Consider the following 15,334-nt stretch of genomic DNA (forward strand, 5'->3'; position numbering starts at 1 on the left):
TAACGGTCTCATCCCGGATAATCCTGCCGTCTAAGCCCCGCTTTTGTCGGTTGTTTTCACTCCTGCTGCTCCGGTGGCGGTGAGAAGGACGTGATCCGTTCAAATTGCCTCACCGACGCTTCCTATTGGAGGAACAAGGAAGCGGCTGACGTCTCTGAGCTCTGATTGGTCAGTCTGTTCTCCGTGCGCGGGTGACAGGGGGCGTGCCGAGGGGCGTGCACGGCAGAAAGATGGCTGAAAGGAGAGAGAGAAACAGTAAATAAAGTCTAAAACCTGTCAGAAGGTCGAAGAACCGAGAGCAGAACCGAAGCTGGACCTGCTGCGGCCCAAGGCTGCCGGAATTCACCGGGAGCTGCCGGAAAATACCGAACCGAACTTCTCCATGAAACGCAGCAGGTGAGACAGAAATGTATCTGCGCAACATCAGCGAGCGCGCGCGCGCACAGAGGCAGAAGCTGGAGGTCCAGTTCATCATCCGGAACCGAACCATCGGGTTGGTGAGGTCAAAACCAGTCAGGAGGTTCTGGATTTCTGGTTGCTTCGGAACCAGAATCTTAGCTGGACCAGAGGGAACAGGGGATATCTATCGGTTCCGACCCGGTTCGACTCGGACCGGGTCATCGATCAAACTTTATTTTTAGAGAAGTTTTCAGACACATGATGATCAATAATTATATTGACAATGTAAGAGAGGATTTAAAGATGAAATTCGTGGATGGATGGTTCTGGAAGTTCCAGTTCATCAGATCTATAATCAATAGAGTTCATTGAACAGCCAACTGATGACACCTGGACGCGATCGATCATCCAAATAATTGATTATTGATCCATATATTTAAGCTCACTGGAGCTATGCAGTTGGGTCAGGGAGGCTTTGGTTCTGATCCAACTCCAGTGCTCAGCTCCACACCTCAGCTGTTTGGTCCACCAGAACCATCAAAACCACCAATAAACCTGTTCAACCAGCCAATCAATGCACAGATGAGTCAGCTGTGCACTTCCTGCTTTTAGAGCAGTCTCAGTCCGCTTGGCGTTCACATTAGAACCACATCAGAGTTGGATTAGGGTTCACACCAAACCGCTTTCCAGGCAACTGGAGTTCGATGAAAACAGGACTGGTGTGAATGCAGCTCATGGTGTGATAAGTCAGAGTTCCCATCAGCAGCAGGGACCAGGTAGTGGAGAATAGTAGGAGAACACGGCATGGCTGGTTCTCCATGTTGTCTAACAGGTTGTCGTTCTGTCCTCAAGACTCCATTTCCCATCATGCCTGTGGACATGGCCATCAGGATCTGCCTCGCAAGCTCTCCTCCACTTCGCTCCTTCCTCAGTAACCATGACTATCAGTATGTGCCAGCGGCTGCGAGGCCGAGCTGCCGCTCGCTGCGACCGTGCCAGTCCTCAGGATGCTGCGACTCCGTCTCCATGGAGACATCCACCTCTGCACCAAGGAAGAACCCAAGGAAGAGCGTGGCATTCGCAGACTCCCAAGGTCTGGCGCTCACCACCATCTATGTCTTTACCGAAGATGACCCATTGGCTGAGCTGCAGTTCCACCTGACAGAGCTGGAGGGCGCCGCTGAGGCACTGGACCTGGAGGTCAAAGGTAAAAAGCAGCCAACCAGTGATGAGTCGATGCAGATGTTCTGCAATCTCTTCTTCAGTTAGGGTCTGAGAACCATTTGATTCAGGATCAATTTAAATACCAGGCAAACCAATTGGAGCCACCTGGAACGGCCCGGTTTCCAGGTGGTTCCAGTTGGTTCCAACTTGTTCCAGTTGATCCTGGTTTTGTTCCAGTTGGTTGTAACTGGTTTCAGTTGGTTCCAGTTGAACAGTTTGAACCTGACCTGGATTAGAACCTGTTGTAATTCCCACTTTGATCTCTGGTTTTGCTCTGCTTCTAGACTCAGCAGAATCGGGTTCTGGCCTGGTTCTGGATTTCACGCCACCAGCTGCAGACTATCTAGACCTGAGGAACCGGCTCAAAGCCCAGCAGGTGTGTCTGGAGACCTGTTCGGTGCAAGACCACCTTCTCTCCGGTACCGTCCAGGTCCGGAACATCTTCTTTGAGAAGTCCGTCTCAGTTCGGATCACGTTTGATTCCTGGAGCTCGTTCCAGGATGTCTGGTGCCGCTACCTGAACAACGTCTATGGCTGCCCTGACATCGACACCTTCACCTTCTCCGTCCCCCTCCCTCCGGACCTGGTTCCATCCAGCCGAGTAGAGTTCTGCATCCGGTACCAGACAAAAGACCAGGTCCACTGGGACAACAACCTGGGAAACAACTACCGGCTGGTGATGGCGGACCCGACTGGCCGTCCGGACCAGGCCTCTGCCAGGAGCCCAGGGCGGGACGTTCCGAAGGATGGCGGCAGACAGAAGACGGATAAGATGGACTATGACCCGTTTGGAAGTCCCAGAACATCTTCGGGGATCTTCCCTGAGTGGCAGAGCTGGGGCCGGGTGGAGACCGGTGCCCCCTACTGGTGAGGAGGGACGCTTCTGACTGATTTTTATCAGGCAGAGATTCTCCAGAACCAACCAGATCTCAACCCATCCCAGGGGAGCCTCTGCTGTCCTCACAGAGTCACAACTGAACCAGAACCGCTGAAGGAACCTGCTCCAGAGACGCACCAAAGCCAAACCGGATCCAAATATCTCCAAACCAGAATCTCAGGAAGAGTCCGGGTCCAGGACCAGCGTTGAATTCTCTGAGCAACAATGAAGAGGCTCCTTGGAGAACTGGACCTTCTGAAATGTGCAAGCCGAACCTTCAACAGAACCTCAGTCAGGTTCAAAGGTCCAGAAGTCCAGAGCTTAGAACTCCTCAAACCTGAAACGGACCTCAGATCCTCAGCACTTAATGGCGGTTCTGAACCAAGACCCAAAGATCCATCCAGCTTTGTTCTCGTCTTATGGACCTTCTGAGACCCAACCGGTCTTTATGGGCTCAGGGTTCTTTGAGACCATCTTTGTTTTTTCATCATTATGACCAGAACCGGTTCCACAGATGCCGGACCCACTCCAGAACCAGCTTCTGTAGTTTTATCAAACGCTTTGGACCCTTGATGGCGTTCAGTACCAGGAGTCCGTCCCCAGTGCACATGTTGAGTTTTAGCTGGTCCTCAAAATGTTCTGGTATTGGTTCCTGTTTCCATGGTGACCTGCAGGTCCATTTTTCCCATAGAGAAACTTTACGATTGGACTGAGGTTCTGACCCATCTGGACTTGAACTAAAGGGAGAATTACTGTGTCAGAACCAGAACATCACAGAAAGTTTTCTGTCTGTAGATGCTGAGACGTTCCAATGGCCCCTGAAGGCCTCGTGCTGCGTTCAGATGTAACTGTAACAGTATGGTGACTTAATGTTGCTTCCTGCTGTAACAGGAAATGATGTAACTATGAGGACTGACTGATCCTTTTGTGTTTGACCTTTAAGAGTAAAAGTTTAATAAAGTTAACTGCTTTTATTTCCTCGAATAAATATTGATTTAAAAACAACACAATCTAAGAGTGAGTTGACTGGTTAACCGACCAGCTGGTTAACCAGCTGGTTAACCGACCAGCTGGTTAACCGACCAGCTGGTTAACCAGTCAGGCTTCAGCTCACCAACCCTTCTACAGCCCAGTGAACTAACCAGTTACCTTGGTAACCAGCTTCCCAATCACAGGTTCCACCTGTTGGATTTTTGGACTCTGAGCAGAACCAGCAGTCTGCCGGTCAGAGCCACCGGAACCAGTCAGGTTCTGTTGGGATCAATCGTTAGAATCGGGTAGGTTCCGACCCGGTCCATTCGTCTGATTGATCAGGGTTCTGTTATGGGTTGGTACTTCATCCTGAGCCCTTGGCCCAGTCTGAGCTGTGATTAGGTCAGCAGTTGAAGAACCGCTGATCCGTTTATCCAGAACTGCCTCAGACCAGTGAATTCTATGGTTCCTGATGGGAATATGGGTCTAAATACAGGTTTCCATGGCAACTCAATGCTGTTGGAATGACATCAGAGGAGGAAGACCATGAAGAAGAGGGGTCTGACCCAAGTTCTGGAAGCTTGACCCGGTTCTGGGGGCCTGAACCAGGCTCTGATCTCCAGAACCAAACTAGTGGAGATCAGCAGAACCAGAACCATTGGCGCCGCAGCAGAACAGCGGCTGATCCAACCAGCAGATTAACGTTTTAATCCTGCTGGGCTCTGACCTTTGACCCCTAATCCTGTCTCTACTTTCAGATCCCAGTTACATAACAGAGTGGCCCGGTCCGGCCCGGCCCGGCCTGTCAGCGGTCGGCAGAAATGCCGCCCTGCCTTTATGGAAGAATCTGGTCCTGAAGGTCACATGAACTGGTCCAGCTGCTGGTTCTGGTCAGAACCGGCTCAGAACAGGCTGAGCTACTGGATCAGAACCGGCAGCTGATCGACCGAGCTCCTGCAGGCCCATCAGACGCTCAGATTTCGGATTTTAGAGGGAGCCTCAAACGCCTCCTGTGGTTCTGCCAGCCTGTCTGAATGGACCAATCAGGTTCTACTGTTTTACTGAGAGAGTTCTAGAAGAACTCGGTGAGTTGTTCAGAACCAACAGATCTGACTGCCTCTGGTTCTGACCCGTGAAGTTCTGTAGAACCTCCTGTTTGCCATCCTGATGGTTCTAGTTCCAGTTGAAGCTGATTGGGGTCATCCTGAGCCATTGCTGCAGTCATGATGCTACAAGCTTCTGCTGCTATTTCAACCGCTAACTTTTGGTTTTCTCTCCATAGAAGCTCCACCTGATCTGGTGCTCTGATTGGCTGATTCCTTCCTGGAGGCGGAGCATCACCTGATCCTGCTGCTAACTTTTTACTTTCATTAGAAACTTCTCAGTTCTTCTGCTCTGACTTCTCAAACCTCCAGTCGGCCTCTGGTACCGAACGCTGTTCTGGTTCTGGTTCTGGTTCTGCTAGAGGTTTCTTCCTGTTAAACAGGAGTTTTTCCTCTCTGATGTGGATCAGAACTTTCTGTGCTGATACCGTCCATCTGAAAACGTATTTTAAGGTTCTGCTGGTACTTAAAGTTCTTCACTTCACTACCATTATGACGTTGGTCTCTGCTGTTTGAAGTGTGTTGGACTCCGGCCAACCCGCGTTAAGGATCGAGCGATGAGGAAAACGTCACACGGTCACGTGACGCGACGCGCCGCTTCATATTTGGCTCTATGGCCGCTGAACTTCCGGTGCGGCCGGGGCAGCGTGTAGGTGAGTTGATCTCAGGTGAAGCAGCTGATGGGTCAGAACCTGAACCCACGTTCGGAAAGGGACGGGATAATCTAACCACATTTTAAATTAGAATATTATTTTTAATCAGAACATTTTGATGACTGAAATGTTGATTAATTGTTGGAAACCTAAAAGTCCAGCAGAATAAAACCCAGTTTCCTGCAAGTGAAGCAGCTTCGGCGGCTTCCTCTTCCGGTTCTGGTTCCGTTGGATTTGACCTTTACTGAAAAGATTTGAGTCGAGGTTCTAGAGAACCGCCAGTCTGTCTGGTACCGAACCCTCATGAAGATGATCTCAAACATGTCGGGAGGTTTGGTTCTGTTCTTGGTTCCGTGGTTCCGGTCCGACAGCGTCAGCCTGCGGGGGTTCTGGTCGCCCACGCGGTGTCAGCAGATTTTCTCCACAGATGAACTTTGGTTCGTTTCTTCTTCAAGCCGCTGAAGTCAGAAAATACCCAACAATGAAAGAGGAAACAGTTGGTCCAAGTCAAATAAACGGCTTCAGTTCTCAGCATTTTATTAAATGAAGTTCATCCAAATTAATTTATCACTTTCAACTTGATAAATGTATTTTTAACTTCAGTCACTTGTTGTAAACTTAAGTAATTTACTGAACTTGGATGAGCTATTCTTGTTTTTCAGTGAAGGAGCAACAGAGTTTCATCTGAGCCTTTGCTGTAGAACCGGGGGTCCAAAGTGGGTCCTGGTTCAACACACCTGCATCCAGTGATGCATCCAGTGATGGACCTGCTGAGGAGGTTCAACTGTCACCATGGAGGGACTAAAACATGCAGGATGCCGAGGAACCAGGACCCACTTTGGACCCCCCAGTTCTGGACCTTGGACCAGAACAAACCTCCTCCAATCTTCCAGTCTGGGTTGGAACAGAAACGGCCTTAGTGAGGGTTTTTAAATGACAACTTTTTAGCAAATGGCTCCGGTCACTTTGTGATCCTTTTGTCGCTGCGCCTTTGACCTTTGACCTGGCCTACAACGCTGTTGACCACAGAACCCTTTTATTGCTGTCGGGGATACAGGAGCAGCCATGACGGTTTGACACTGTGTGTTAATGTTAGCCATGTTTTTCCACTTCAGCATGCGGCGCTCTGCAGGGCTCCGTCCTGGAGCCACTTTTATTTTCATCAGACCTGCTTCAGCTGGACTCTGTTCTAAGGGTCTTTTCACGGTTAAATCTTTTAAAACTAATCCAGATAAAGTTCTTTTTTTAATTAGTTTTAAAGTTATTTTTTTCATTATTCCAGTTAATTTTGTTCTGATTTGTTTCCAAGATTATCATTAGATATCTATATTCATTTGTGTATCATCATTAGTAACTGCCATCACTGAAAGAATAATTTATGATTATTATTCATGGAAAAATTCGGCTATTTTGTTAATAAATTCTCTGATTTGTTTAGTAGTCAGTGCTTCAGTGATTATTCCGTAAATCGATAATCAATCAGGTTTTATTTGTATAACACATTTCAGCAACAATGCGTGTCAAATTCTAAAGTCATGTAACAGAATCAACATTTAGTTAAGAGCTGTCGTTAAATTCTTTTAAAGGTTTTATTGTCTCTAGAGGCCTTTATGTGATGGTGAATTGTCAGGAGAGACGGTAGTGAGAGATGAGGAAGACATGGGGCAAAGGTCACCAGGCCGGGAATCGAACCTGTGACGGCCGCGTCAAGGATTAAGGCCTCCATATGTGGGTTGTTCTCAACCCCTGCACCACCTCAACGCCTCGTCATTAAATTCTTTCGATTATGATTCAGAGCAACTTCAACATGCTGGGTTTTAGTCAGGACCTAAAGGAACTCGGTGTTTCGGCTGTTTTCCAGTTTTCTGGAAGTTTGTTCCAGATCTGTGGTGAGTAGAAGTTGAATGCTGCTTCTCCATGTTTGGTTCTGGTTCTGGATGCAAACCAGAAGCAGAACCAGAACCAGAACTAACAGGTTGATCCGGCAGAAGATCTTAATCTTTTCATTGATTTCTAAACTACCAGCAGTTGAAAGTCTCTCAGTGAAGGACTGTAGAACCAGGTGGTGCCTCCACCCTCCTGGTTCTAGTCAGATCCAGGTGGTGTAGAACCAGGTGGTGTAGATCCAGGTGGTGTAGAACCGGCTGGTGTAGAACCAGGTGGTGTAGATCCAGGTGGTGTAGAACCAGCTGGTGTAGAACCGGCTGGTGTAGAACCGGCTGGTGTAGAACCGGCTGGTGTAGAACCGGCTGGTGTAGAACCAGGTGGTGCCTCCACCCTCCTGGTTCTAGTCAGATCCAGGTGGTGTAGAACCGGCTGGTGTAGAACCAGCTGGTGTAGAACCAGCTGGTGTAGAACCAGCTGGTGTAGAACCAGCTGGTGTAGAACCGGCTGGTGTAGAACCGGCTGGTGTAGAACCGGCTGGTGTAGAACCAGCTGGTGTAGAACCGGCTGGTGTAGATCCAGGTGGTGTCTCCACCCTCCTGGTTCTACTCAGGTCTCCAGCTGCAGGAATCAAAGTTTCTGGTCTCAGACTTTCGTCCTCTGGGCCTGAAATGTTCTGCAGCTGCTAGAAGGTCCACTGAGGGACTGGCTTCATGAGGCTCTGGAGGCTCAGGTCAGAGGTCAAAGGTCATCATTTCTCCCAGATTTCAGGCCCGATTACTAGTTTCTAGCTGTAATACCTGAAGCTGCGTGTTGACTCTAGATCCATAACTCTAGATCATTCCTCTTTAGGTCCAAAGATGATAACTTCAGTTTTGTTTCTGTTATGCTGGAGTTTCCTTCATGACAGACGGAGTTTGTCTTCCAGAGACGATGGAGTTGTTGCCCTGATGAAACGAAATAATTGACATTTTATTAATAATTTATTGATTACAATTATCTATGATTACATAAGCTAAAGATTGATGTGAATTCTGGTTCCCAACAAACCAGAGGTCCAGAATCACTCCCACACTTTACAGTCAGAACCGGTTCTGAAGAACCAGAGAAAGTTTCTCTGGTAGTAGAACTACAGCTGATAAACTGGGTCGTTCCTGAAGCTCTAAAGATCTAATTATATCTTTGGTTTTATTTTTGGGTCAGATTCTGGTCCGTTCTGGTTTAACTGCTCCCATGCCTCTGTCCTCCAGGTGTGTCCAGGTGATGGACGCTCGGCTCCAGAAGGAGGCGCTTCTGGCTCTGGTTCTGCAGCGGATCCACATGGAGGAGAGCAGCATGGCTGTGGAGCAAGGCAAGAACCACTCCTGGCGGTCCTTTTTCTGATGGACCGCCAGGTTCTTGTTCTGATGGATCTCGTGTCGCTGCAGAATGCCTGATCGTGGTGCAGAACCTGGAGGCGGTGAGGCGGAGCTGGCAGCAGGCGGAGGCAGAGCTGAAGCGCTTCAAGGAACTGCTGGTGAAGTCGGACGTGGCCAAAGCGGCTCTGGAGATCCAACTGAAACACGCCCGGAACCAGGTGGACGTGGAGATGAGGAAGCGGCACAAGGTGGAGGCCAAATGCCAGGACCTGGTGAGGGAAGCTGACTGGTTTCTGATCTCAGCGGCAGCCTGCAGGAGGCGCTAACGACTCCGACCGGTTGCAGGAGAGGCAGATGCAGCTCATGTGTGACATCCTGGTCCAAGATGGAAAGTTCAACACTTCTCTGAACGATGAGCAGAAAAACCTCCTAGCAAAGCTCAACCAGCAAGGAGCCAACGCCACGCTGCTCCACAGCACCAAGAGGTGAGGGGAGAGAAACGGGTTCAAGTGGTGGGACAGGAGGTAAAGCTACAGATGATGCTCCTGATTTTCCAAGCACAACTGCTTCAGAACCAGACCAGACCAGTCGCATCCAGAGCGGGTCTCTAGAACCGTCCAACCGGGTCGGCTGTTGTTGACCCATCTGATCGTCTCCCAGCAGGTTGTCTGTCATTGACGAGTCGTCCTTCCTGTCCCACTCCGACATCAGCTACGACCGCACTGAAGACTATGTGGTAGGACACACACACACACACACACACACAAACAGGACGGTCCCACTGATCAGAGTACGTTTGTCTTCATATATCAGGACCTGGACACCTCGCTGATCAAACCTCTGAGGTCTCGAGCCCGAGAGCGGAGGGTGAGTCCTGATTGGCTTCGAACCCGAAAAGCTGATGATGATCTGTCCTCTTGATGTCCTCCTGTCTTCCATCCTCACCCTGTTGACCCGTCTCTGTCCTTGTCGGTCCGGTGGGTTCGTGAAGCGCTCCTCTATGCTGGTTGGAGGTCCAGTGGCGAAGCGGAGCAGAATTGGGAATGTGTCTGCAGAGATCCAGGAGAAGAGAACAATTGAGAAGGTGAGGAAAACCTGAAGATGGTGGGTTTTCTTCTTGAAGACCAGAACCTCAGACTGGAGTAGAAGTTCCTGACAGCTGGACCCAACAGAACTGATGATGGTTGTCCTCCTGATGAAGGTCCAGTTGATCATTGGAATCAGCTGCTGAAGTAGACTGAGGTGCATCTCAGGAAACTGATGGCTGTTCTGGTTCGGGTTAGGTGTGGCGGTCCGGGTCGGGTAGACTGTACTATTCCATTAATCCGCCCCACAGAATCACACATACTCCTCCGTGAACAAACACCTGGATGTCTGTCCCAGGCGGTCACTAAACATTTGTTGAATGTTTCCAGTAAATTCTTTGGTGGGTTGTTGGTTCGATTCCCCACTCCGCCTGTCACTCTCCACCGTCACGGGTGAGAGACTGAAGGTCGTGTGAAGCCTCAAATTTAACCTGTTTTCCCAGAACTGCAGTTGTCAAAATGGTTCTGGTGATGTTTCACACTGGACCTTATGGTTCTGGTTGTTGTAACTAATCCAAACACAAAGTGACCTGCAGTCATCAGACCAGCCGAGTCTGTAAGACACAACCCTTCAGTCCTGAGATCACAGCTTCTCTTTCTTTGGTCTAAAACGAACAAAGTTCAAAAAGCTTATTTTTTTGGAAAATGTCCCATGATGCTTCACTGCAGAAGACATGAGGCTCATGTGAACAAGCTAGCAGAACCCAGCAGGGACCTGTCGGTTCTGGCCACCAACCTTTTCTTCTGCTCAGGAAGTGGAAACCATCGTGAAGGTATCCGTGGCGACTCCAGATGCAGGCGGACAGAACCGCATGGCTCTGGGAATCAAACAGGTTTGTCCCGATGACCCGGCTCGATCCGCCTCCCAGGAGGGGGCCGTCTCCGTTCGGGCTGCAGGAGGAAGAGGTGAGTGGATCTTTTTTTCTATAGTTGGGTTACATCTTTAGATTCTGATGATCAGGAGAAGATCTTCATCAGGACTTTGACCTTTAACTTCTTACAGGTTCCACTGCTGCTTTACAGCTGAACTAACCGTCCAGAACCAGATCTGAATTGTCTGGTAGCATTCCTTAAGATGACATTTGTTGTGGATTTTGGACTTTAAGAATCAGAACATGGAATCTGGATCCACAGCAAGCCTGGATTACCTAAACCTATTGTCTGAACATGCTGCTCTGATTTAAACCTGGACCAGGTCCGGACCACCCTGAACTGGATTTGGTCTGGACTTCCGGGATCAGAGCAGAAAAGTCAAATACAAAATGTAATGCTTGAGAACAACCAGCAGAGGGCAGTCTGTCCACAGAAAGCTCCCAATATCAGTTGACAGAGATCAGTTAAGAGAATTGCATGTTTGGACCGTAGGGGACAGGATGGACTATCTTGGACATTGTGATCATATTTCTTTTAGAAACCATTGTTGTTAGAGTTCTGTTGGTTCCTCATACATTTGTGGTTCTTATTTCTTGCAGAATCAAAACGCATGGAAAGTTCTGGTCCTCACAGTTGGATCTGTTCAGCTGGTCGCAGTTTAATCCTGACAGAGTTCTGATCCTGTTTTAGGCAGTCAGCTCAGACTGAGCGGACTGGTGTTCTGGATCAGAATTGGTGCTGGTTCATCTCCATTAATCATTTGAACTTGGGTCCACCCTGAAGCCCCTATTTTCTACTGAATTTTGTCAGAACCAATCAGAACCCTACTGCAGGTTTGGTATTGGTCAATTTGGTACCAGTTCAGTGCTGCATCCTGTCTGGATTTCAGTTCCATCAGACCTGTTGTAAGGCAGGGAAATGGACCGTGAGGTCCAACTGGTGATGAGAAGGTACTTCTGGTCTCTGATTGGTCTTTCCATCTTCTCCTCAGATCAAACGTCTTTGTGGAGCTCCAGCAATGAGAAATCAGTGGAGCTTAATGCTCCTGTGGAGGACAGAAACGTTCCGGTTCTCCACAAATCCTTGAGACACGAGTTTCTGTCTAAAACGGTACATAAGTCTTACTGGACCTGATCTGGGACCCCATGTCCAATGCAGGGGTCTCCAACTCCTCAAGAGCTGCTGCCCTGCTGCTTCTAGATGCATTCCTGCCCAACACAACAGCATCAAATGCTTGGACTATACCTTCAGCATGCCTCAAGTCACAGGTGTCAAAGTCCAGTCCTCCTTTGTCCTGCAGTTTTTAGATGTGCTACAGGTACAAAACACTGGAATAAAATGGCTTAATTACCTCCTCCTTGTGTAGATCAGGTCTCCAGAGCCTTAATGACCTACTTAATCTATTCAGGTGGTGCAGCAGAGGCACATCTAAAAGTTGCAGGACAGTGACCCTTGAGGACCGGAGTTTGACACCCCTGTGTTGGAGTAGGGATGCATCAGGACAGAAGCCTTGTGGAGTCTTGACCTTTAAGACCTCTGACGTGAAGTTCCTGAGTAACCTGAAGTCTCCTTCCAGGTGATCCGACCAGAGACCTGCATGCCATGTGGGAAGAGGATTCGCTTTGGGAAAATGGCTGTAAAATGCAGGACCTGTCGGCTTGTGGCTCATCCAGAGTGCAAACAGAATTTTCCACACAGCTGCTCGTCCTCCAGCGCAGTGGCAGGAGGTGGACCTCATAAGGTACCTCAGTTGGTTTAGCTCAATGTGACCCGTTGCATTCAGTTGCCTGCAGAATAAGCGACCGACAGGCTGGACTCCCTCTGGTCTGCTGGGTTTGTAGAGCTCACTGACCTCCAGGTTCCTGTGGGACTGAAGGTGAAATCAGGGACAGAAAACGGACTCTGGATTCCCTGCAGGGAGGAGGAGAACCTCGCTGAGCTCCAGGTGTTTCACCAGGGTTTGTCCTGATTCTCTCTGAAACTTCAGACTTTGACTTTCAGAAGACATTTCTCTGATTTACTGAATGATTTCAGTGATGCTAATGAGGTGAGGGGGTAGAGCAGTTGTCGTGGAAACGGTACAGAGCACCTGTCGAGGTTGGTCAGAAAAATAACCTGGACCTTAGTTCCAGCTTCAGGTACCTTTGAGAAGAAGTTTGAACCCACTGAATGATGGTCAAACTAAGCTGCAGGGCACCAGTCCACCATCTGGACTTGATCTGACAGACATCAGAACACCAACAGAACCAACTGATGTGTATGTAGCTCTGATTTAAGTTGTGCTCTGTTTTAGGACTCTCTGGAAGCTTTTGCTCCGTTGACCCATCCCAGAGTTCCTCAGGTCATCGTGGATTGCGTGGCTGAGATTGAGAGGAGGGGTCTTCATGAGGTGAGCTCTTCGCTGTTGTTCCTTCTCTGATCTCTGCAGGAACCAAAAGGAAATTTTAAACCTAAAATACTGGACCGGGCTTTCAGATGAGGATGGTCCAAATCTGCCACAGAAGGGCTAGAAGATGTGACATTTTAAGGGTCAAGTTGTCCCCTCAGGGTGCAATTAGTGGACCTGCTGCTCAGTTTGGGTGTACTATTCTTGGACTTTAACAGCCCTGATCCACCAGAGAACTATCTACTTGTATCTTTCTACCCTGTTGTCTCATGTGTGTCTGACCTGTCCTCCTCAGAGAGGCCTGTATCGGGTCCCTGGGGGAGAGCGTCCAGTGAGAAATCTCAGAGATCGGATCCTTCAGGGGAAGCCTTCTCTGATGCTCAGTAAAGTTCAGGACATCCATGTAGTCTGTGGGGTCCTGAAGGACTTCCTGAGGAGGCTGAGGGAACCACTGGTCACTTTCAGGCTACACAGGTTCTTCATGGAGGCTTCAGGTAGAAGAATCGATTCTGAATTTGTTTCGTAACTGGCTCTAATCATCCACTGAAAAGTGTCTGTCTGTGTTTTAGAGCTGGATGAGGACAATGGTTCTGCTGTCCTGTACCGGGCCGTATCCGAGCTGCCAAAGGCCAATAGAGACACCCTGGCTTTCCTCATGATTCACCTCCATAAGTAAGAATCTTCAGTAGATCAGAGGTCTGCAGACAGAACCTGGACCTGCTATCATGTCTTCAGAACCAACCTGTTCTCCTTGAAATTCAGGGTGATGAGGAGTCCGCAGTGCCAGATGGACCAGAACAACTTGGCCAGAGTGTTTGGACCGACCATAGTGGGTCACAGCATTGCTGAGCCGTCTCCAACAACCATCATGAAAGACACTACCATTCAGCCAAAGGTCTGTTTAGAAGATCCTCTGGTCTCGGTTCTGAGCTGGTTGTGGTCCCCTTGGTGAATCTGGATCAAATGATTGCTCACATCCCCAGGTCGTCTGCTGCCTGCTGTCCATTCCTGAAAGCTACTGGAGACAAGTCCTCACCGTGGGAATGGACCAGAACCCGTCTGCATCCTCCTCCAGTAAGCTCAGCCAAGATGAAGGGCTCAGTGGGACCCAAACACACAGATACAAATTCAGAACCTTTTCTCGGGTGGTGCACTGAATTTCTGATCCAATTGTTTTCAGGTCTATTGTTCCAGCCGTTGACGTCTCCAGAGCTGAGCAGCGTCTACAGAATGACCAGTCCAGGTTCTCTGCGAGAAAGAATGTTAAACCTGGGGAACAACTTCAGCACCACGTAAGACCAGAGCAGACCGGTCCCACTATTCGGTCTGCTTCAGATCCTCTGTGTCCCACCGTCTGTCCTGTGTGTCCCACCGTCTGTCCTCTGTGTCCCACCGTCTGTCCTGTGTGTCCCACCGTCTGTCCTCTGTGTCCCACCGTCTGTCCTGTGTGTCCCACCGTCTGTCCTCTGTGTCCCACCGTCTGTCCTGTGTGTCCCACCGTCTGTCCTCTGTGTCCCACCGTCTGTCCTGTGTGTCCCACCGTCTGTCCTGTGTGTCCCACCGTCTGTCCTGTGTGTCCCACCGTCTGTCCTCTGTGTCCCACCGTCTGTCCTGTGTGTCCCACCGTCTGTCCTCTGTGTCCCACCGTCTGTCCTCTGTGTCCCACCGTCTGTCCTCTGTGTCCCACCGTCTGTCCTCTGTGTCCCTCTGTTGTTCACCAGGTTCCACTACATATTTCATGACATTTTTTCATCCACAATAACTGAAGTTTTCACTGATGTCCTCATTGTTTGCTGTTTGTTTGGATGTTTTCAGACATGCAGTGGAGCCTGTAAGGAAGTTCTTCACTTCATCCTATTGTGACTAACGAGGAGTTCTGACCCAATCCTCCTTGCAAAAGGTACCATGTGACTGAACTCAACCCTGGAGGTTCATATCAGCAGAAACCGACTAGTTTGACTTTCTTTTCATTATAAAACATACGTTTATTATGAAATATGCCACCAGAAATTGAAAATAAGTGAAGCTTTTCAGCTCTTGACCTTCTCTACTAAACTGAGAACTTCTTTCAGCTGGGCTTAGCTGGACCAAGTGGCCATTAAGACAAACTGGACAGCTTTTCCAGTCTGAAACAAAAGATGTTCTGACCAGTTGTCTTATAAACTTTTCAAAATATTTCTAACCTAAGAATAAATCTGGAAGTATTTGACTTGAACTTTTAATCTAGATGTTTACATAAAACTAATTTATTTTCCTGAATGTGAAATTAATAAATATGAAATGAAAAATGTCAAATAAAGCTTTGGTCTTGCAGAACATTTGCTTGTGAGTTTCATGAGATCAGTGGATCCTTCAGATGGATCTGAAAGTGCTTCATCGTTTTCTGGAGATGTTCCCAGATCTGCCATCTGTTAGTTTGGAGAGTCCAGCAACAGGAATACTGGATCGGTTCTGCTCTGCAGAACCTGAAGGCCTTCCACATCTAGCCCGGTTGGTGCCTGTCTAAATGGGTTCCTCGCT

General features: G+C 48.8%; 1 protein-coding gene across 5 annotated transcripts; it reads left to right on the forward strand.

Moving 5' to 3' along the window:
* Window positions 1–189: 189 nt before the first annotated feature.
* LOC103460746 (rac GTPase-activating protein 1) lies at window positions 190–15,132 on the forward strand. 5 transcript variants are annotated; one of them, XM_008403049.3, is made up of 17 exons: window positions 190–396; window positions 8,363–8,463; window positions 8,540–8,742; window positions 8,816–8,955; window positions 9,131–9,206; window positions 9,284–9,337; window positions 9,462–9,554; window positions 10,308–10,461; window positions 11,420–11,538; window positions 12,005–12,169; window positions 12,722–12,817; window positions 13,110–13,308; window positions 13,384–13,486; window positions 13,577–13,709; window positions 13,798–13,888; window positions 13,995–14,106; window positions 14,630–15,132. In XM_008403049.3, the coding sequence occupies exons 1-17, from the start codon at window positions 383–385 to the stop codon at window positions 14,679–14,681; spliced, it is 1,905 nt and encodes a 634-aa protein (XP_008401271.2). In that variant the 5' UTR covers window positions 190–382; the 3' UTR covers window positions 14,682–15,132. The 5 variants fall into 5 exon arrangements, with proteins under 5 accessions (XP_008401271.2, XP_008401272.2, XP_008401270.2 ...); XM_008403050.3 differs by lacking the exon at window positions 190–396 and adding an exon at window positions 5,084–5,228; XM_008403048.3 differs by lacking the exon at window positions 190–396 and adding an exon at window positions 5,269–5,665 and having other exon boundaries at window positions 9,134–9,206.
* Window positions 15,133–15,334: the final 202 nt, after the last annotated feature.

Source organism: Poecilia reticulata, chromosome 19, assembly GCF_904066995.2.
Source record: "Poecilia reticulata chromosome 19, P_reticulata-male-v2, whole genome shotgun sequence".
In the NCBI taxonomy this organism is placed as follows: domain Eukaryota; kingdom Metazoa; phylum Chordata; class Actinopteri; order Cyprinodontiformes; family Poeciliidae; genus Poecilia; species Poecilia reticulata.

What these genes read in the sequence shown, in the direction of transcription:
- LOC103460746 (XM_008403047.3), top strand. Translation starts at nt 5,532, where the DNA reads ATGAAGATGATCTCAAACATGTCGGGAGGTTTGGTTCTGTTCTTGGTT. An exon ending in GTTCTTCATGGAGGCTTCAG is followed by an intron (nt 13,309 to 13,383) that starts GTAGAAGAATCG and finishes TCTGTGTTTTAG; the next exon opens with AGCTGGATGAGGACAATGGT. An exon ending in CTCATGATTCACCTCCATAA is followed by an intron (nt 13,487 to 13,576) that starts GTAAGAATCTTC and finishes CTTGAAATTCAG; the next exon opens with GGTGATGAGGAGTCCGCAGT.